Below are 19,541 nucleotides of genomic sequence, written 5' to 3' on the forward strand. Positions count from 1 at the left end.
CCTGTTTCTGAATGGCCTTTCAAGCTATGAACTATTTTTATGTTGTTTTAATGGTTGGAAAAAATAAAATATATATTTTGTAACATGTGAAAATGATATGAAATTCAAATTTCTGAGCCTATAAATAAAGTTTTATTGGCACAGTGCCATGCCCATTCTGTGTGTTCTCTCTGGCCGCCTTAAAGCTGCAGTGGCAGAGCTGTGTAGCCAACAGAGCCTAAAATCCAGGCCTCCTGACCGTCTCCGTAAGAAGCCTGCCGGCTCCTGCTGTGGAAACAGCAGCGATGGCGGAAAGAAAACTTGCGGGTGGAGCCTCGATGCAGGCCCAGGTTGATGTGCGCTCTGGCTTCGTGTGTCCTGAGGACGAAAGCCCACCACAGTCCCCGCGACCGGTCGTCAGGCTGTCCCCCGCTGACCCGGCTGGCCGCCCACTCAGTGGCTCTGTGGATCTCGGGTTTCTCAACTTTGGTCACATACTCCGATTGGGGGGGGGGGGGGGGCATGGACATGGGCTGGTGCTGTGTTGAAGCAGGTTAAGCCGCCAACTGTAGCACCAGTAGCCCGTGTGGATGCCAACTCATGTCCTGGCTGCTCCACTTTGATCAAGCTCTCTGCTGTGGCCTGGGAAAGCAGTGGAAGATGACCCAGGTGCTTGGGCCCCTGCACCCATGTGGGAGACCTGGAAGAAGCTCCTGGCTTCAGATCAGCCCAGCTCCGGCCATGGCGGCCATCTGGGTAGTGAACTAGTGGATGGAAGGCCTGCCTCTCTCTGCTTCTACCTCTGCCTCTGTAATTCTGCCTTTCAAATAAATAATTTTTTTGACAGGCAGATTTAGAGAGAGAGAGAGAGGTCTTCCTTTTTCCGTTGGTTCACCCCCCAAATGGCCACTATGGCTGGCACGCTGCGGCCGGCGTGCTGCACCAATCCGAAGCCAGGAGCCAGGTGCTTCTCCTGGTCTCCCATGCGGGTGCAGAGCCCAAGCACTTGGTCCATCCTCCCGGGCCACAGCAGAGAGCTGAACTGGAAGAGGAGCAACCGGGACAGAATCCGGCACCCCTACTGGCACTAGAACCCAGGGTGCCGGCACCACAGGCAGAGGATTAGCCTAGTGAGCCGCAGCACCGGCCAATAAATCTTTTTTTAAATAAACAACACATCAGTGCCCTGCCTCCCTCGTACTGCCCGTAACCAGGGTGTGGGTGTGGGTGCTGTAAACGCCACGTGAACACCACCTCTCATTCCCCCTCCCCAGTGATGAGCCTTCCTTACCACCGGAGTCGGCACGCCCTGTGCTGGAGCCCTTCCCAGCGGGGTGTGGGGACGTGGGGAGCAGCCCGCGGGTTGTTGCCTGTCTTAAAATCCTCAGGGTCCCACCGTCAGCCACCTTGCAGGTGCAGCAGGCCTGATGACAGGTGTGGTGGAGCAGGGCCCTCTTCTGCGTTCACCTGTGCTGCGCACAAGCCACCCTGGACACGGCTGCCGAACTCCTACGGAACCGGCGATTACGCATTGTATGCAGGCACTGAAAGGTCACCCTGTACCCCATAAATAGTTACGTGTCAATCATAAGACCCTGGTAAGGAACCATTCTAGACCATCCTACACCACTCGCTGTGCGAGTGCCACGTCGTCACGGGCTTTCCCGAGGAGCGTGGCTCGGGAAGAGGAGGAATCGGGACCCTTTTGGAAGCCTGTTAGGGGTTGTTGGTGCCCAGACCCCAAAGACATCTGTGCCTGGAACTTGTGCACGGGACCATACTCGGAGACGAGAATAAGGGTCTTGAACTTCCCAGCCCCTGAATCCGGTGGAGACGCAGGCGGGGGCAGGGGCAGAGGTTGGAGGGTCACGGCCACCAGGAGAGGGATGCCGGGAGCCTTGGGAGGGAGCGGGGCCACCCCACGGCTGCATTTCAGACTCTGGCCTGCAGGGCAGGAGACTGACTCCTGATTTGAGGGCTGTGTCCTCGCACAGAGCGGCCCTCAGCCACGTGGTGTCCTGTTGGGGAGCACATGGCAGGCGGCGGCTGTTCCGGGAACGCTCCCTGCGCCCTGTGGGGACACTCGCGGCCGCGGCCCTGCCCTACAAGCAGCTGGGGCTCCCAAGCCCAGAGCAGAGCAGGCGTGGGGGGCAGCCACCTGCTGCTGCTTGCCCAGGGGCGCTGGCGGGGAGCTGGGTTGGCCCCTGTCCTTGCTGCGCTGGAGAGGAGCTCAGGAGTGTTTGAGGAGGCGAAAGGGACACGTGGTCCTTTCAGGAAAAGCTTTGACAAAAGCCAACACCTTTGCATGATTTAAAAGAAAGAAAAAGTGACCTAGAAACGAAGGGGACTTGGTACAGGGCCTCTACTAGAGTGTGCCGGTGACTGACGGCCTCCCTGAGGACGGGGAGCAGACGGGGATGCCGGCTGCCGCCACGAGCACTCAACACCGGCCTGCTGCAGGTCCTCCTCAGGAGTTCAGGTGAGACAGGGATGCAAGTGACATTTGATTCGAAAAACATAACGGGATCCCGGGCGTAGACAACCCTGAGGAATCCGCTGGCACAGACAGAGCCCACGAGTGAGTCCAGGGAAGCTGCAGGGTGCAGAGTCCACTGCAAAACTCAGTTTATTTCACTGTAGCAGTGCACAATCCAGAAATGAAACAGGTGCTTTAAAAAAGAAAAAAGGGAGAGGGGGCCAGCACTGTGGCATAGCAGGTAAAACTGCCGCCTGAAAAACCGGCATCCCATATGGGCCGGTTCTAGTTCCCGGCTGCTCCTCTTCCTATCCAGCTCTCTGCTATGGCCCGGGAAAGCAGTGGAAGATGGGCCAAGCGCTTGGGTCCCTGCACCCACGTGGGAAACCTGGAGGAAGCTTCTGGTTCCTGGCTTCAGATTGCCACACTGACTGTTGCAGCCAACTGGGGAGTTAGCCAGCAGGTGGAAGACCTCTCTCTCTCTCTCTCTCTCTCTCTCTCTCTGCATCTCCTCTCTCTCTGTATCTCTGACTTTCAAATAAATTAATTAAAAAAAAAAAAAAAAGGAGAGGCAGCGTTACAGACAAAGAGACAGAGAGAGGCCTTCCATCTGCTGGTTCACTCCCCAAATGGCCACAACGTTGATCCAAAGCCAGGAGCCAGGAGCTTCTTCCAGGTCTCCCACATGGGTGCAGGCGCCCAAGTAGTTGGGCCGTCTTCTGCTGCTTTCCCAGGCACATTAGCAGGGAGCTGGATTGGAAGTGGAGCAGCCAGGACTCAAACTGGCGCCCACATGGGATGCTGGCCCTGCAGGTGGAGACTTAAGCTCTATGCCACAATACAGGCCCGTGAATAAATCTTTTTTTTTAAATGACATACTTAGGAATTTAACCTAAGAAGTACAAGACTTGCACCTGAACATCAAAAAACATTGTTGAATCGTAAAAAAAAAGTGAGTCCTAAATCAATACATCTGTGTTCATGGATTGGCCGGGATCTGGCGTGTTTGGGGTGGTACGGCTGCAGACAATGTGCTCAGGGACTAGAAGACTTAATACTGCAGTTAAGACAGCCGTGCTCCCTAGATGAATTTGCAGATTGAACACAGGCCCTGTGAAAGTTCCAGTCATCTGCTGCTGTGTGTTAAGCCACCACTTGGGCTGCCCGCACCCCATATTGGAGCACTAGTTCGAGTCCTGGTTATTTCACTTCCGATCCAGCGCCCCTCTGGTGTGTTTGGGAAGCAGCAGCAGGTGGCCCAAGAACCTGAGCCACCCACCTGGGAGACCCAGAGGGAGCTTCCGGCTCCTGGACTGTGGAGGTCATTTGGGGAGTGAAACTGAGTACAAGATATTTCTTTCTCTCTCTCTCTCTCTCTCTCTGCCCTTCAAATCAATCTGGTTGAAGTCCCAGTTGACTCCTTTTGCAAAAATGGACATGTTGATTCTGAAACTCCTAATTGATAAATGCAGGGAACTCAGAGTGGGCAAAGCAGTCTTGAAAAAGAGCTGAGCAGCTCACGCCTCCCGGTTTCAGAACTCACTGCAAAGCCACAGGCGCTGAAGCAGGCTGGGACTGTTGCCAGAAGAAACAACGGCGGGCATTGCGGCACAGAGGTTAAGCTGCCGCTGGGGACAGCTCCGTCCCATATCCGCGCTGCTTTGAGTCCTGGCCGCTCCACTTCCAACCCTGCTACCTGCTATGGCCTGGGAGAGCACTGACTGGTGGCTCAAGTGCTCGGGTCCCTGCACCTATGTGGGAAACCTTGGTGGAGCTCCTGGCTCCTGGTTTCAGCCTGGCCCAGCCCTGGCTGTTGCAGCCATTTGGGGAGTGAACCAGCAGGTGGAAGACTTCTCCGTCTCCCTCTCTATGTCTGCAACTCAGCCTCTCAGATAAAAAAAAAAAAAAAAAAAAATAGGTTAATCCTCCGCCTGTGGCTCCAGCACCCCGGGTTCTAGTCCCGGTTGGGGTGCCAGATTCTGTCCCGGTGGCCCCTCTTCCAGGCCAGCTCTCTGCTGTGGCCAGAGAAGGCAGTAGAGGATAGCACCTGGCCTGTAGCTTCAGATCAGCGCAGCGTGCTGGCCGTAGCAGCCATTTAGGGGGTGAACCAATGGAAGGAAGACCTTTCTCTCTCTCTCTCTCTCTCTCTCTCTCTCTAACTCTGCCTGTCCAAAAAAAAAAAAAAAAAAAAAAAAAAAAAAAAAAAAAAAAGGATGATTGTGGGGAGCAACTGGGAGCAACTCGGACTAGACTAAGTTACTGGAATTAAGACTTATTCTATGCATCTGCTCTCCCACAATATGGCGCTGAGAAGGGAGAAACAGCTTCTACACAGCTGCCTCCAGTTCAACCAATAAACTGTAGGACCTGCTCCTGATTGGAGGAGAGCAGCGTACTCGGCATGTGGGTAGCAGAGTTGGGATTGGTGGAAGAGGACTATAAAGGAGGAGAGAGACAACATGCACCAGGAACACCTGAGGAACATCTGAGCAGCCCCCGAGAGAGCCGGCCGGCGGTGTGCCGCTCCCCCGCGGAAGTGGGGAAAAGTGGCAGGGGGAACCGCCCTTCCACGGAGGTGGAAGGGACGGTAGCCAACCCGGGAAGAACCAGCAGCAAACCCGGGGAGGGCCGAGCAGACAAAAGAACAGCGCAGGGTCCTGTGTCGTTCCTCCACGAAGATGGGGAGCGACATAATGGTGCCGTGACTCGGATAGGAAGCCTAGGCAGGGCTTAGTGTCGTTCCTCCATGAAGAGGGGGAGCGACAGATGATCTCTTTCTGTCTCTATCTCTCTGCCTTGCACATAAATTAAACATAAAATAAAAAAAAAAAAAAACATTAAAAACTACCTTTATGGGGCTGGTGCTGTGGTGTAGCGGGTAAAGCCGCCACTTGCAGTGCCAGCATCCCATGTGGGTGAAGGTTCGTGTCCTGGCTGCTCCACTTTTTTTTTTTTTTTTTTTTTTTTTGACAGGCAGAGTGGACAGTGAGAGAGAGACAGAGAGAGAAAGGTCTTCCTTTGCCGCTGGTTCACCCTCCAATGGCCGCCGCTGCAGCCGGCGCACCGCGCTGATCCTGGCAGGAGCCAGGATCCAGGTGCTTTTCCTGGTCTCCCATGGGGTGCAGGGCCCAAGCACCTGGGCCATCCTCCACTGCACTCCCTGGCCATAGCAGAGAGCTGGCCTGGAAGAGGGGCAACCGGGACAGAATCCGGCGCCCCGACCGGGACTAGAACCCGGTGTGCCGGCGCCGCTAGGCGGAGGATTAGCCTATTGAGCCACGGCGCCGGCTGCTGCTCCACTTCTGATCCAGTTCTCTGTTGTGGCCTGGGAAAGCAGTAGAAGATGGCCCAAGTGCTTGGGCCCCTGCACCCGCGTGGGAGACCTTGAGGAAGCTCCTGGCTCCTGGCTTCGGATGGGCCCAGCTCCATTCATTGCAGCCATCTGGGGAGTGAACCATCAGATGGAAGATGTCTCTGTCTCTCTCTCTCCTCTCTCTCTCTCTGCCTGTCTGTAATTCTGCCTTCAAATAAATAAATCTTTAAAAAAATTACCTTTGTCTCTGCCTTTCAAATTAAACCAAAAAACCAAAAATAAATAAATAAATAATGATGCAACAAAATTGAGAATGCAGACGTGAGTCCCACAGTCCTCATCAATGTATTTTCTGCAAGGGTATCTAGACAATTCAATGAGGGAAAATGAGTGAAACTCTTAGTAGATAGATACGCCAAAGGTGCAAGAGCCAGACAAAAATTGCCCTGAAGGATATTGTCAAGTAGATGAAAACGCAGCCCATAGAATGGGAGACAGTGTTTTCAGATCACAGCTGACAGCCCTGTTGTCCAGAATACATAGGAAATCCTACAATTCGACATAGATAATTGCAATTCAAAAATGGGGAAAAGATCAGAATATACATTTCCCCAGAGAAGATACACAGGGGCTTGGTGTTGGGGGCGGGCACTTGCAATGCCAGCCTCATACTGGAGCCCCAGCGTCCTGATCACGTGTCTGTAGGCAGCACCAGGGGGTCCAGGGGTTGAGGGGAGACCTTCATGGAGTTCTGGGCTCCTGGCTTTGGGCTGGACCAGCCCTGGCCATTGCAGCCGTTTGGGGAGTGAACCAGCAGATGGAAGATTGGTCTCTCTCTCTCTGTCTCCCCCGCCCCTTCACTCAAATCTTTTTTAAAAACAAGATATACAAATGGCCAGTAAAGGGCCGGCGCCACGGCTCACTAGGCTAATCCTCCGCCTTGTGGTGCGGGCACACCGGGTTCTAGTCCCGGTCGGGGCGCCGGATTCTGTCCCGGTTGCCCCTCTTCCAGGCCAGCTCTCTGCTGTGGCCAGGGAGTGCAGTGGAGGATGGCCAAGTACTTGGGCCCTGCACCCCATGGGAGACCAGGAGAAGCACCTGGCTCCTGCCATTGGATCAGCATGGTGCGCCGGCTGCGGCGGCCATTGGAGGGTGAACCAGCGGCAAAAGGAAGACCTTTCTCTCTGTCTCTCTCTCTCACTGTCCACTCTGCCTGTCAAAAAAGAAAAAAAAAAGTTTACAAATGGCCAGTAAATCCATGAGAAGATGCTCACCATCACAGCCACTAGGAGACGCCCGCCCACAGCCACCAGGCGCCTACAGTGCGAAGTTCCACAGTGAGGGGTGGAGGATGTGGAGACACTGGAACCCTCAGACATGGCTGCTGGGGCAGGCCCTTGTGGACGCTGCCCCCTAATCGTCCCTAGCCAGGCGACATGTGACAACTGGTTGTGGCCAGGATTGGAACCCAGAGCCATTCTGGAGAGCTGTTGGAAAGTCTCTCGGAAAGTTAGACTCAGGGGTGGGTGTGGTGCAGCAGGCGGAGCCGCCACCTGCTGGCGTCCCATCCGAGCCCTGGTTCGGGTTCTGGCTGCTGCACTTCTGATCCAGCTCCCTGCTAATGTGCCTGCAGGACGAGCCCAGTGCTTGGGCCGCTGCACCCACGTGGGAGACCTGGATGGAGCTCCAAAGTTCTGGCTTCAGTCTGGCTCAGCCCCAGCCTTCAGCTGATGGAAGATCTCTCTCTGACTCTCCCTCGCCCTGTACCTGCCTTCCAAATAAACCAGTAAATCTTAAAACAAACCAGATACATATGTCCTAGTAATTCCATTCCTGGGTAAACTTTTAAGTTTACACAAGAACTTGTACAATGTTTGAGCAGCACTATGTGTAACAGCCAAATTGTCGAAACAACAAATGTGCATCTGCAGAAGATCGGAGAAACAAACCAGGGGAATATTACTCAGCTATGAAAAACAGAGGGCTGACAACACGGATGAATCTAGAAAACCTGACTCTAAGTGAGAGCCAGACACAAATGGCCACATATACACGGATGTCCGGCATAGGCAAGTCCACATACATAGAAGTGAAGTTGTTGGCCTGATGACAGGAGGGACCCGGGGTGGGGAATGACTGTTACTGGGTATACAGGCTTCTCTGGAGTGATGAAAAATGTCCAACTTAGTGGTGATTGTTGTATAACAATATACTAAAAGCAACTTACATGTGAATTACGGGCCAGGGTTGTAGCACAAGTTTAATCCAGCATCCCATGTGGGCACTGCTTCAAGCCCTGGCTGCCCCAGTTCCGATCCAGCTCCCTGCTAGTGCGCCTGGGAAAGCAGCGGAGGATGGCTGAGTGCTTGGGTCCGTGCACACCACGTGGCTCCTGGCTTCAGCCTGGCCCAGCCCTGTCTGTGGTGGCCATCTGGGGAGTGGACCAGCAGACTGAAGACCTCTGTCTCTCCCTGCCTCTCTGTATTAACTGCCTTTCAAAAATTATTTTTGAAAAATTTGATTTATGTATTGAATTACATCTCAATTAAAAATAAAGTAACAAATGTTAATTTATCTCAGTTTAAAAAAAATTCACTGGTACTGAAAAAGAAAGGGCAAAAATATTTTTCAGTGATGTGATGACCAGGACATCAAGGGAGGGCTGGGATTGTGGTAAAAATGTAACCACCTAGAAATAGAAACACTCAGAACCTTCCTGGAGGGGAGGTCTGCACTCTAACCACCCTGCCAGCGCAGCTCCTGGGGACCCCGAGCCCACCTGCTGCCTCACTGCTGGCCCTGTGTGTCTTGGTACTCAGGAGCCCTGATGCGGCCAAGCCCAAGGGAGACAAGACACCGGCTTCCACAGACTTGCTACCATAAGGGCTGCTCATTTCACTCTGGGGTGGGCAGTGTGGTGCAGCGGGTCACCCTCCACTGGGATGCCGGCACTGATGCTGGTTCAAGTCCTGGCTCCTCTGCTGTGGATCCAGCTCGCTTCTAACGCGCCCCTGGAAGCCTGCAGTGGTGCCTGGGTTGCTGGGCCCCTGCCGCCCACGGTGGGGACCAAGATGGTGTTTCTGGCTCCTGGCTTTGGCCTGGCTCAGCTCTGGCTTTCAAATAAATCAATAATAAATCTGCCTTTCAAATAAATCAGTCTGTACAAAACCAAATCAAGCTCTGTTTTGTTCCTTATATATTGAGCTCACCCTTTTGGACTTAGGGTGATAAATAAAAGAGTTACAATGAATTTCACCAGTTCCTTTCTCCCTCCTGAGTGGTGGCTGGTGGAGCCCTGAGCAGGACTTCCCGGCTCCCACTGTCTCCACCGGAGCAGGGGAGGCGATGGGCATGAATTTATTAATTGAGCTTGGTCCGCACCCTCCGGAGCCAGGCTAAGGCTCAGCCCAGGGGTGCTGGCCAAACCCCGGGAGTTCCGTGTTCCCTGCGCCCTTAGGCCCAGGTGAGGGTCGCCTCTAGGGTGGGGAGGGTGAGGTCTTTGCCAGCTGACCCAGAGGGGAGGGTCTGACGATGAAAAAAACCAGGAGATGGCAGGCACCTCGCAGGGTTTAAGGCGTCTATGGCTTGGGCGGTGCTCACCCAAATAGTATCGCACGCGGGGTCCAAGGAGGGTCACAAAAATGCCGGTTACACCCCAGGGGGCAGCAACTTGGCCAAGTTCCTTCCTTGGTGCACCGCACCTGGACGGGCCTGGGCCCCAGCAGGCGCCCCCCCACACACACACCTGAGTGAGCTAAGGACGCAGAACCCGGGCCTGTGTGTGTGTGTGTGTGTGTGTGTGTGTGTGCGCGCGCGCGCCTGGGTGCGCTTTTGCCTGGGGGAGGCGTCCCGGCTCCTGTCCGGCCCGCAAAGGGTTAAAAGCCACTGGACACACAGACATGACATTTATTCGAAATCAACGTGCAGAGCCGGCCGCGCGACCCCGGGGCACAGCCAGCCGAAGCGCGCCAGGCTCGCCACCATTTTCTCCAGGTAATTTTCCATCCCTGCCCCCACCGCCCAGAGGGGAGAAAGCCCACTCAGAGTGACCTCCGGAATCCCACCCGGGAAACCGGGGTGGGGGGTGGGTGGGCCGGGGCGGAGAAGCAGCCGCCGCCGCCCGGGAGGCCGCCTGCGGGCGCGGGGGGCGCGCGGGCGCCGAGGCCACGCCGGGACCCCAGCCCCCCAAACTTTGGCAAGTTCGGGCGCGAGCGCTCCCGGCGGCGCGGGGCGCGGGGCGCGGCCGGGGCGGAGCCGCCCCCTGACGCCGGGCCGCCCCTCCCGGCCCCGGCCGGCGCCGCTGGCTCGGCTCAAAGTTTGCGGCCGCCCCTGCGCCCGCCGATGCACGGGTGATCGGCTGCGGCGGTGTCAGGGTGAGGGACGGCCATATTTGCCGGTGCGGCCCGCGCCGTCAGCAACAAAAAGTGCGCGGGCGCTCGGCCGGCGCTCGGACGGGCGCGGGGCCGCCGGGGCCGCCGCGCCGCCGCCCGGCCTCGCCGCCGCCGCCCTCGCGGCCTGGCCCGGCTGCGCCCGGCGCGCCCGCCGCCCGGGGGGATGTCTTACAAACCGAACTTGGCCGCGCACATGCCCGCCGCCGCCCTCAACGCCGGTGAGTGAGCGCCCCGGCCGCGCGCGCCGCGCCCCAAGTGCCGCCAAGTTGGGGGCCCGCGCGCCCGGCCCCGGCCCGGGGATCCCGGGGGGCGCGCGCGCGGCGGCGGCGGGGGGCGGCGGGGGGCGGGCAGCCGGTCCCGGCCGGGGCAGCGCGGCGGCAGCCGGCGCCGCCATGATTCCGGCGCCCGCCGCCAAAGTTCGCGGGTGCGCCCCTCGCCGCGGCGGGCCTCGGGGGCCGGGGCCGCGGGGGTGCCCCCCACGCCGGCGGCCGCGGATCGCGGGGAGCGCGGCGAGCGAGGGCGAGGGCGAGGGCGGGGGAGGCTTTTTCTCGGCTCCTTTTTCCTCCGCTCTTGGGCGGCTCGGCGAGGGCCCCTGCCGGCGGGAGTCGGGAGCGGCCGGGCCGCGCCGGGAGCGGGGCGCGGGGCGCGGGGCGCGGGGCGCGGGGCGCGGGGCCGGGTGGCTCCGGGGAGCGCGGAGCAGGCCCCGGCTGGGGGGCGCCCTGCACTGGGGCCACCCGGTGCGGCGACAGGCCCCGCGTGGGCAGGGTGCGGGAGGCGCGTGCCCGGCTGCAGCCGGCCCTGGGGGCGCGGGGCGGCCGGCGCGGGACGGGGTCGCCAGCGGGCGGGAGACTTGTAGGCAGGGGGGCCCCTGCCAGGCTCGTGGGAGCGGGGCTGCTCCTCCGGGCTCTAGGATGTCTCCTCGGGCGTGCGCGCAGAGACAGAAGTTGTGGAAGGGTGCGGGATCCTGGGGGTCTGCGGGAGGAGGGAGAGGGCGGCTCGCCGGGACCCCACTCTGGGAGCTCAGGGTCTGGGTGCCGGAGGCCCCCTGCCGCGGGCTCCCGCCGCCTTGCCGGCCTGGCGCTGGACGCCGGGCAACTCCTACAGAAGTTACCAGGCAGCTCCAGGCTCTGCCCAGGGGCCTGCCCCGGGGACCCGGAGCCGGGGGAGGGGGCGCACAGTCGTGGCGTCGCAGGTGACGGGCTTTGTGCCCTGCCCAGGGCTCCTCTTCTTCGGAGTCTCGGATGGAAACAGACGCGCCCCCTCCTCCTTCAAAAAAACGAGGCGCATTGGGGGAGAAGGGGCCAAGGCGTTGAGGGGGGGAGGGGCCGGCTCTGCAGGTCAGCGACGCCACGCTGGCCGCTGGCCTCCTGAACTCCAGAATCCCAGGAGGGACCCAGACAGGAGAGATCTGGGAGGGAGAACTTCTTGGGCACCGATTTGGGGGTTGGAAAGGGTTAAGATTAGGGGTGCAGAGAGAGAATAGAGTTGCTCAAATGGGCCCCAGCCCCGCTGGCCAGGGGTCCTGGGGTCCATGCCTGACAAAGGCTGGCTTTGTTGCCAGGTGGGATTTTTCCAAGCCCACCTCCTGTGCCACTGGGGTGGGGAAGGTAGGGGGCCGCCTGCCAGTCAGGAGCCAGCAGGGTCCTGGGCTTGCGCTGGAAGGGGGTGGCCGGGGCCCTAAAACTGGGGCCTTTGGGGCTTGGGGTCACAGGGAGGGAGGGAGACCCCCGGGACCCTGCAGCCCTGTTCTGGGGTGGCTGGCACCTTGCGCAGGTCTCCTCTTTTTTTGGCGAATTCCCGGCAGGACTGCTGAGGTCCCCAAGTCCCGGCTGCTCAGGTGGGGGCCGCCCCTCCCCGTGGACCCCTTTGCGGGAAGCCTGGCTCTCTCCCCTGCCATTTGCATCCAAGATGGACTCTCGCCGCTCCTCGGGCTTCCTTGTCGTCATCCCTCACGCCCTCCAGTCCTGCCTCCTGCGCGCGGGTTGCCAAGCTGCGGCCTGGCCGGTGGTGGCAGTGGCGGAGTTAGACAAAGCCCCCGCCTCCCCGCCCCGGAGCCCCCCAAGCGCCCCAAGTGGCGGGAAGGCCGCTCTTTGTCTGGCGTGGGGGTGGGGAGCCGGGCGGCCCCAGGAGCTTCCTGGCCTCTGCCAACCCCTCCCGGCGCCCTGCACACTGTGCGCATTGTCTGAGATGCTCCGAGCCGACCGCTGACGTGGAGCCTGGCGCTCCGCGGCCTCCTCGGCTGTCCCCGGGTCAGCAGGAAGGAGTGGGCACGAGTGGAGCTCGGGGCCCTCTGCCAGCTCTCTGCAGGGCCACCCCCCGCCCCCCAGGCTGGCGCAGGGACTGGCCTTGGTGTGCAAGTGGCGGTCACCTCCCACATTCTCAGCCCTGGCCCTACTCCCCCCAGCCAGGATGGGGTGATTTCTTATTCACCCCCCTCCATAGCCCCCCCAAACTGGACCCCAGTGCCACCCACCAGTGGGGTCCCAGGGCCCGAAGACCTCCCACTGGGACCAGTGCCTCCAACAGCTGGGGAAGTGGGGCCCAGAGGGGGCAGCGCCTTGTCTGCCGTCACAGCCTCTGGGTCAGGAGGGGAGAGTGGCAGAGCGGAGGTGAGAAGCAGAGGAGAGCAGGAGGGGTCCGGAGGGTGCTCCCCTCCCGTCAGGGCGCAGGGCCCTCGTGGACGCTGCCCCCCAATCGTCCCTAGCCAGGCGACGTGTGACAACTGGTTGTGGCCAGGATTGGAACCCAGAGCCACCTCTGGGCCGCATCAGGAGGCTCAGGACCTTGCGATTTGGTGTTGGGAGGCAGCCGCCCCCCCCACCCCGCCCCGTTCTGCTCTGTGCACTGGCTATGCTGGAGTGGGCAGCAAGGCATCTCACCCCCGCAGGCTTGGTGTGGCACAGCGGTCCGCCCGGCTCGGGACTCAGAGCCGGTAGCGGCAGCCCATGCTTGAGCTGCAGCCTGGGCTCTTCGGGGAAACCAGGGCAGGGCCAGGATGGCGCCTCTGGGGCACCTGCTGCCCACGCTTGCTCTCCTGGGCCGTGCGGCCTGTATCCTCCTCGCCCACGGCAGGTGTCTGGCTCTGCGCAGGGGGGCTTGGATCTGGAGTTCTCGGGGCCCCTCCCTCTCCAGCAGCCCATGCTCCTGCATGCCCCACCCCTCCCCCACACCAGAGAGCAGCTGGTCGGGCTGGCCAGCCTGGCACCAGCTGTCCATCCCCGGGGCCAGCTCCGCCGAGCCCACTGTGTGCGTGAGGGGGAGAGCGTTTGGCTCTGGGAGTAGCGAGCGGGCCGCTGCCCAGGAGGCCTGGGTCAGCTCTCCGTGGTGACTGCTGTCTGTGATTCGGCCGCCATGATGGGGTGTGTGCCCCGGTCTCCCCACCCCGTGTCCAGGAGCCAGCAGCTGAGCCGGGCCCCAGGCTGCGTCCCTGATTGTCACAGGGTCACCCGCTCTTCTCGGCTCGTGGACTCTAAGGAGGCCTGACCCCTCTATGGGTGAGGCCACGCAGAGGCCGGCCGTGGTCCCCAGCTGCCTGTTTTTTTGTCCCATGTGCCTAACCCCAGCCGGCAGGGGATGAAATCCTGTTAGCTCCCGACTCAGTCTCTGGGGGCACAGCCTCAATGGCAGGTGGGCTCAGGTCATCAGGGGCTGGGACAGGGCCCGAGGAGAGCAGCGGAGAGGAGGGGCCCTGGGACGCAGGCCCACCCTGGGTCATCCGGGCCCGGGCTCTGGGCCTCGCCAGACCGGAGGTGGAGGGTGGCTTCTCCATCCTGTGAGTAGACTCCTGCTGGCCTTGTGGGCGGGGGCAGTCGTGGGACCCGGAGTCCTGGCCCAGGACACAGCCAGGCAAACTGCTGACACCGCTCTCTGCCCCTGCAGCTGGGAGTGTCCACTCGCCGTCCACCAGCATGGCCACGTCCTCCCAGTACCGCCAGCTGCTGAGTGACTACGGGCCGCCGTCCCTAGGCTACACTCAGGTATGCCATTGGGGCCAGGGCACTGTGGGGACCCAGCGGGAGAGGCAAGAAAGGGGAGGAGTGACTAGGGTTGTGCTCTGTGGGAGCGCCCCGGGGTGGGGTGGGGGGCCTGGTTTGGGCCAGTGGCACAGGCCGCCACACTGCGTGGCTATCGGCTGGGTCGCTCAGTTCTGGGTCCTGGGCCTGCCCTCTCTCAGTGTCTGCGCACAGAGTTGGAGCCTGGGTCCCGTCCCTGTCTTTCTCGTGTGGCTCCACCCTTAGGAGCCTGTGACCCCCCACGTGCAGCCGCTTAGAGGCTCAGCTGCTTTTTGTCTTTTTTTCATCTTGATAAAAGATGTATTTATATAAAAGAGCTACAGAGAGAGAGAGAGAGAGAATCTTCCATCTGCTGGTTCACTCCTCAGGTGGCCACGACAGCCGGAGCTGGGCTGATCTGAACAGGAGCCAGGAGCTTATTCTGGGTCTCCCATGCAGGTGCAGGGGCCCAAGGACCTGGGCCATCTTCCACTGCTTTCCTAGGCCACAGCAGGGAGCTGGATGGGAAGTGGAGCAGCCGGGACTTGAACTGGCGCCTGTATGGGATGCCACGCTGCAGGCCATGGCTTAATCCACTATGCCACAGTGCCCGCCTCGGTCTCCGTTTCTTCATCGGGCCAGGGAGAAAGCTACCGCTTCAGCGGTGTCCCCAGTCTACAAGGAATGCACTGCCCCTGGGGAGGGCCCCAGCCTAAAGGTTCTCTCCCTGGACCTGACCCCAGCCAGCACTCCGGGGTCACCATGGAGGCCGTTGCCTGGGTCCTAGGTGGTGGCCCCGGCACCGTGCCTGCCGTGGTCATGCCCCACCAGACCGAGCTGTCCCAGGAGAAGAAGCAGGCACCGGCGTGGGCCCGGGAGCGGGACCGACTGAAAAAGTGGCGGTGGCAGGGAGACAGGCAGAAATGCAGCCGAGAGTGGCGGCGCGGTGCCCTGGCCGTGACCCGGCGCCGCCGGCAGCAGTGGAAATGCCTTGAGGCCAGGAGGTGGCCACGCCGCGAGGCCCAGCAGCCAGGCCAGGCTGGGCGGCAGGAGTGCGAGGCTGAGGAGCAGAACTGGCCTCGGTGCGAGGCGCAGGCCATCTCCCTGGGGAGCGAGGTGGCCGCCTCGATGCGGTTGCCAGCAAAGGCCCAGGAGGAGGAGGAGGAGGAGAGGCCTGGACATGCGGCCTTGGCCCCCGGGCACGCGGGGAGCCCAGCTCCGCTGATCTGGGTGCTTGCGTGGGGGCTGCTGGTGCGGTCTGGAGGAAGAGGGTTTCCAGTGGGTGTGGGCTGGGCAGGGCGGAGTGAGCTTGTTTTAGGCTCTGGCCAGGGGTCGTTGGTCACCCTGGCCCTGCTGACCCCAGGTGTGGGCCCTGGCGGGCGGACTCTGAGCTGTGGTTTGTGGAGACGGGCTGGTTCTTTCCCTCTCCTCTGGGGTGATAAAGGAACTCTCTGGAGCCTGCTGGCTGTGTGTGCTTATGCCAGGACAGGAGGGTGTGACCGGGGTCCTGACCACACGGGGTCGGCTTCGTGTTTGTCCGTCGGGACCCACATCTCTCTGATCCTAGGGAACCGGGAGCAGCCAGGTGCCCCAGAGCAAGTACGCGGAGCTGCTGGCCATCATCGAAGAGCTGGGGAAAGAGATCAGACCCACGTACGCGGGCAGCAAGAGCGCCATGGAGCGGCTGAAGCGAGGTGAGCCGGCGGTCCCCCCCCGCCACGCCTCTTCCCCACCCTGGGGGATTCTGGAGAGAACGATGGAGGTGGAGGGTGGGGCGGGGAAGGGTCCCCGAGCCCACTGGGGCTCCTTTGTGATCCGGGATCACTCTGCAGCGGGCGTCGAGTGGGAAATGGCTTTGGGCGCCACGCCTCTTTGCAGGGGCATCTTTGCCCATCTTCTGAGACGGGCAGCCCGCACTCTCCCACCTGCTGCTGGCCAGGGGCTCTGGGTGCGGAGTGTGCTAGCCCCAGGCCCTGCGGCTCGGACTCCTTCCTGCCCGGCTCCTGTCGGCCAGCACCTATGCGAGAAGCAGGTCAGGCAGCAGGATCCCCCTTAGGGCGGAGTCATGACACAGGTGGGTGGGAGGCCGGCATCTGCACTGCCCTCGGCCTTGACCTCTGTGGGTTGTGGGCCAAGGAGCTATGTGGGCCTCTCCTATGGCCTGGGGACAGCGGAGGGCACTTAGAATTTAAAAAAAAAAAAAAAAAAAAAAAAAAAAACACTAGAAAAAATCACTTGAGAGACAGAGAGGGCTCCCATCCACTAGTTCACTCCCTAAAATGCCTGCAGTAGCCAGGGCTGGGCTCGCGTCCGAGCCGGGAGCTCTGTCCAGGTCTGCCCTGTGCGTGCAGGAGCTCTGCTGCCCCCTAGAGTCTGCATCGGGAAGCTGGAGTCAGAAGGTGGCGCTGGGTGCCGACTGGCCCCGGGCAGCCTGAGATGGGACGCGGGTTTCCTGACCCTGAGGCTGCGTGCCTGCTTGGGAGCGGGGTATGGATGGTGGGCTCACCGAACGTGAGGGATCAGCTGTGCTGTTGGCTATGGGGGTAGGGGATTTCTCCTTTAGGAGGGGGCACTACCGAGCTTGCTGGGCCCTTGTACTTGTTTAGGATCAGGAGAGAGTTGGGAGACAAAGGAGAGGAACATTGGTTACAAACTGGTGGTGTCACAGGGGCGTGGGCTGGGGACGTGTCTGGGTGACAGCTGCTGCTGGCAACGAGGATCCCACCCCCCGGAGACGGGGCTGCCTGACCAAGCACATTGGGGACAGGCTTGGAGAAAGGTTGCCTCCGAGGCTGTGGCTGAAGAGGGAGGGCCTGGGGCAGGATACTCAGCCTGGCTCTGACCCAACCCCGGTTGCTGCCGGGAAGTCAGAGCAAGAGAGGCCTGGGAACTGGAGGGCTGGTTACGTGGACGGGGATCCTGGCATGACGCCGGGCCCCAGAGCCTCACGGGCGAACCACAGCCACCCGAGAGAAGAGTCAGCGTGGCCTGCGGGGTGCCAGCTCCGGGCACGTCGTGGGCAAGTTGCTGGTCCCGCGGCACGGAGCTTACCCTGCCCAAGCGCAGGCTGCGCAAGCTTCCGCCTCAGCGGGGGTGAGCAGGGAGGAGGCGGTCAGGGACACTCCTGAGAGGCTGGCAAACTCCAGGCCGAGAGTGGCTTTTTAGTTTTGAGTGGTGGAAGCACGGTGACTCGTGGAAACCCCACGCGTTCCAGACTTCCGTGTCCACGAATCAGGAGCTCCTGGGTCACTTGGCAGCGGCCTGTGGCTGCCTTCCGACGAGGACGAACCGAGTGCTTGTGAGGGACCGTGCGGTCTGAGACGCTGAGGATTTCCGCTGCCCCTTAGTGTCCGGAGCGCACGTTGTTAAGACCGGCGACGGGGACTCCTGGGTTTTAGCTGCTAGGGACTGGGGAAGTCAGTGGGTCAGCGTCTCATGGAGTTCAACAGAGGCAGAAACAAAGGCGGGAAGAATAGGAAACAACACATCAGAGCTGGGCGAGACCCCGGGCAGGGGTGCCGATGTGCCCGGGGGAGGACGCCTCGGAGGCCCGTGAACCGAGCACTGGTGCCTCGCCTGTGCAGGCTGGGGGTGTCGCCGTGGCTCCTTGGCACTGGGGAGCCCCTTTGGGGAACTGAGAGAGGCCTCCGTGGGCTCAGGCCTGAAGACCCTGGGTGGAGACTGATTTTGTTGCCCTCGTTACACAGGGTGTCCCGAGAGCTCGCTGGTACCACCCTGAATACAGGGATAGTTTTAGGGAGACAAAGAGTTTTGGCTGGGAGAGAGGGGCTCTGAGAAGTGGGGTGGGGTTTATGGTTGTATTGGCTGGGCCGGTACTCTGGGATAGCAGGTAGAGCCACTGTGGTGCCGGCATCACATATGGGCCCTGGTTCAAGTCCTGGCTGTTCCACTTGCAGTCTAGCTCTCTGCTAATTGCGTGGGAAGGCAGCAGAAGGTGGCCCACGTGCTTGGGTTTCTGCACCCACGAGGGAGACCTAGAGAAGCTCCTAGCTGCGGACCCTGACCTGCCCGGCTCTAGCCGTTTGGGCCATTTTAGGAGTGAACCACCAGATAGGAGACCTCTCTCTGTCTCTGTAATTCTGCTTTTCAAATAAAATAAATCCTTAAAAAAAAACAACAACAAAAAACACAAGACCTGCTGGCACAAGGACCTACCTCCCACATCAGACTCGGGGTTGATACCCAGCTCTAGCTACTGCTCCGCTTTCTGCTAATGGGGACCCTGGGGACAAGCAGTGACCGCTCAAGTACTTGGGTCTCTGCCACCCGCGTGGGGGACCGGGATGGAGGTCCTGGCTCCCCTGGCTGTGGGCGGCATTTGGGTAGGGAATCGGTACGTGGACAGGACGGGTTGTTTGGGTGTAGGTCCCCGAGTGCCCTTCTAGTCAGTGTTCTGTGTCTGGGTGGCACAGGGATGGCTCCTGGGGACTGTCCCCGCCTCTTCTCTTCCAGGCATCATTCACGCCCGAGGACTGGTGCGGGAGTGCCTGGCCGAGACGGAGCGGAACGCCCGGTCCTAGCCGCGGAGCCAGCTGGGAAGCTTTTCCGTCTTCCTGCGAGATGGGCAGTCACAGGTGAAACGCGTGTTTTCAGTGGCCACGTTTGGTTTCCTCCCACGGTTCACGGTTCACCAGGCTCTGAACCTCCAGTCCCAAGGACTGAGAAGATCTGCAGTTCATTAGGATTTGATTTTACGGAGCTCCCCCCCCGCCCCCCCAGCACTGATGCACGCAGAGTTCCCTTTCAGCAAGTTGTGGTTTGCCTCTAAGACTCGGCGCCCCCTGGCGCCCCCTGGCGCCTTCTCTGGAGCACAGTTCTGTCCCCACGCCCGCCTGGTCCCTCTCCTACGCTGATGCAACTCAGGGTGCGCACTGACAGCACCCCTCCCCTGTGCCTGTAGATCCTGCTTAGTGTAACTTCTTTTTTGCGTCTGCATTTGCATGACTATTAGTGCTTTGAAGTCAATTCTAAAAAACACACAAGTTATAAATACAGAAGAAAGAGCAACCTGCCAGACCCCGAGAGCCCGACCGGCCGGAGATTTCAGTTCAGCCTTCACTGTGCGTTGACAGAACATCTGGAAGAACACGACGAAAACTGTTTGCATCTTTGTATGTATTTATTACTTGATGTAATAAAGCTTATTTTGATTAACAATTTGTATGAAGGTGTGGGTGCTGGGAGTCTTCAGTGCCACCTTCAACAGCTCAGTGACGGGCTGGGGGCAGCTGTCGCAGGTGACTCCCTGGCCCAGCTCGTGTGACGCTGCCCGGGAAGGAAAGTGCTCGAGCGTGTGCCAGGAAAGAGAGCGATGAAAATAAAAGCGGCCGTGGTGACGGTGCGCCGACGCCCAAGTGGCTGCGGCCAGG

At 60.3% G+C, this 19,541-nt stretch overlaps 1 protein-coding gene across 4 annotated transcripts; it reads left to right on the forward strand.

The window, feature by feature from the left end:
- Positions 1 to 9,552: 9,552 nt before the first annotated feature.
- On the forward strand, positions 9,553 to 19,329 carry CDK2AP1 (cyclin dependent kinase 2 associated protein 1). 4 transcript variants are annotated; one of them, XM_051841397.3, is made up of 4 exons: positions 9,553 to 9,761; positions 14,039 to 14,136; positions 15,719 to 15,845; positions 18,625 to 19,329. In XM_051841397.3, the coding sequence occupies exons 1-4, from the start codon at positions 9,668 to 9,670 to the stop codon at positions 18,690 to 18,692; spliced, it is 387 nt and encodes a 128-aa protein (XP_051697357.1). In that variant the 5' UTR covers positions 9,553 to 9,667; the 3' UTR covers positions 18,693 to 19,329. The 4 variants fall into 4 exon arrangements, with proteins under 4 accessions (XP_051697357.1, XP_051697360.1, XP_051697358.1 ...); XM_051841400.3 differs by lacking the exon at positions 9,553 to 9,761 and adding an exon at positions 10,028 to 10,141; XM_051841398.3 differs by lacking the exon at positions 9,553 to 9,761 and adding an exon at positions 10,045 to 10,377.
- The last annotated feature ends 212 nt before the right edge of the window (positions 19,330 to 19,541 follow it).

This window comes from Oryctolagus cuniculus, chromosome 21 (assembly GCF_051225735.1).
Source record: "Oryctolagus cuniculus isolate XC-2025 breed Fujian yellow rabbit chromosome 21, ASM5122573v1, whole genome shotgun sequence".
Lineage (NCBI taxonomy): Eukaryota > Metazoa > Chordata > Mammalia > Lagomorpha > Leporidae > Oryctolagus > Oryctolagus cuniculus.

Excerpts from the sequence above, each read along its gene's own strand:
- CDK2AP1 (XM_051841397.3), top strand. The coding sequence starts at position 9,668 with ATGACATTTATTCGAAATCAACGTGCAGAGCCGGCCGCGCGACCCCGG. Across the intron at positions 14,137-15,718 it reads CGTCCCTAGGCTACACTCAG|GGAACCGGGAGCAGCCAGGT; the intron begins GTATGCCATTGG and ends CTCTGATCCTAG. Across the intron at positions 15,846-18,624 it reads CATGGAGCGGCTGAAGCGAG|GCATCATTCACGCCCGAGGA; the intron begins GTGAGCCGGCGG and ends CTTCTCTTCCAG.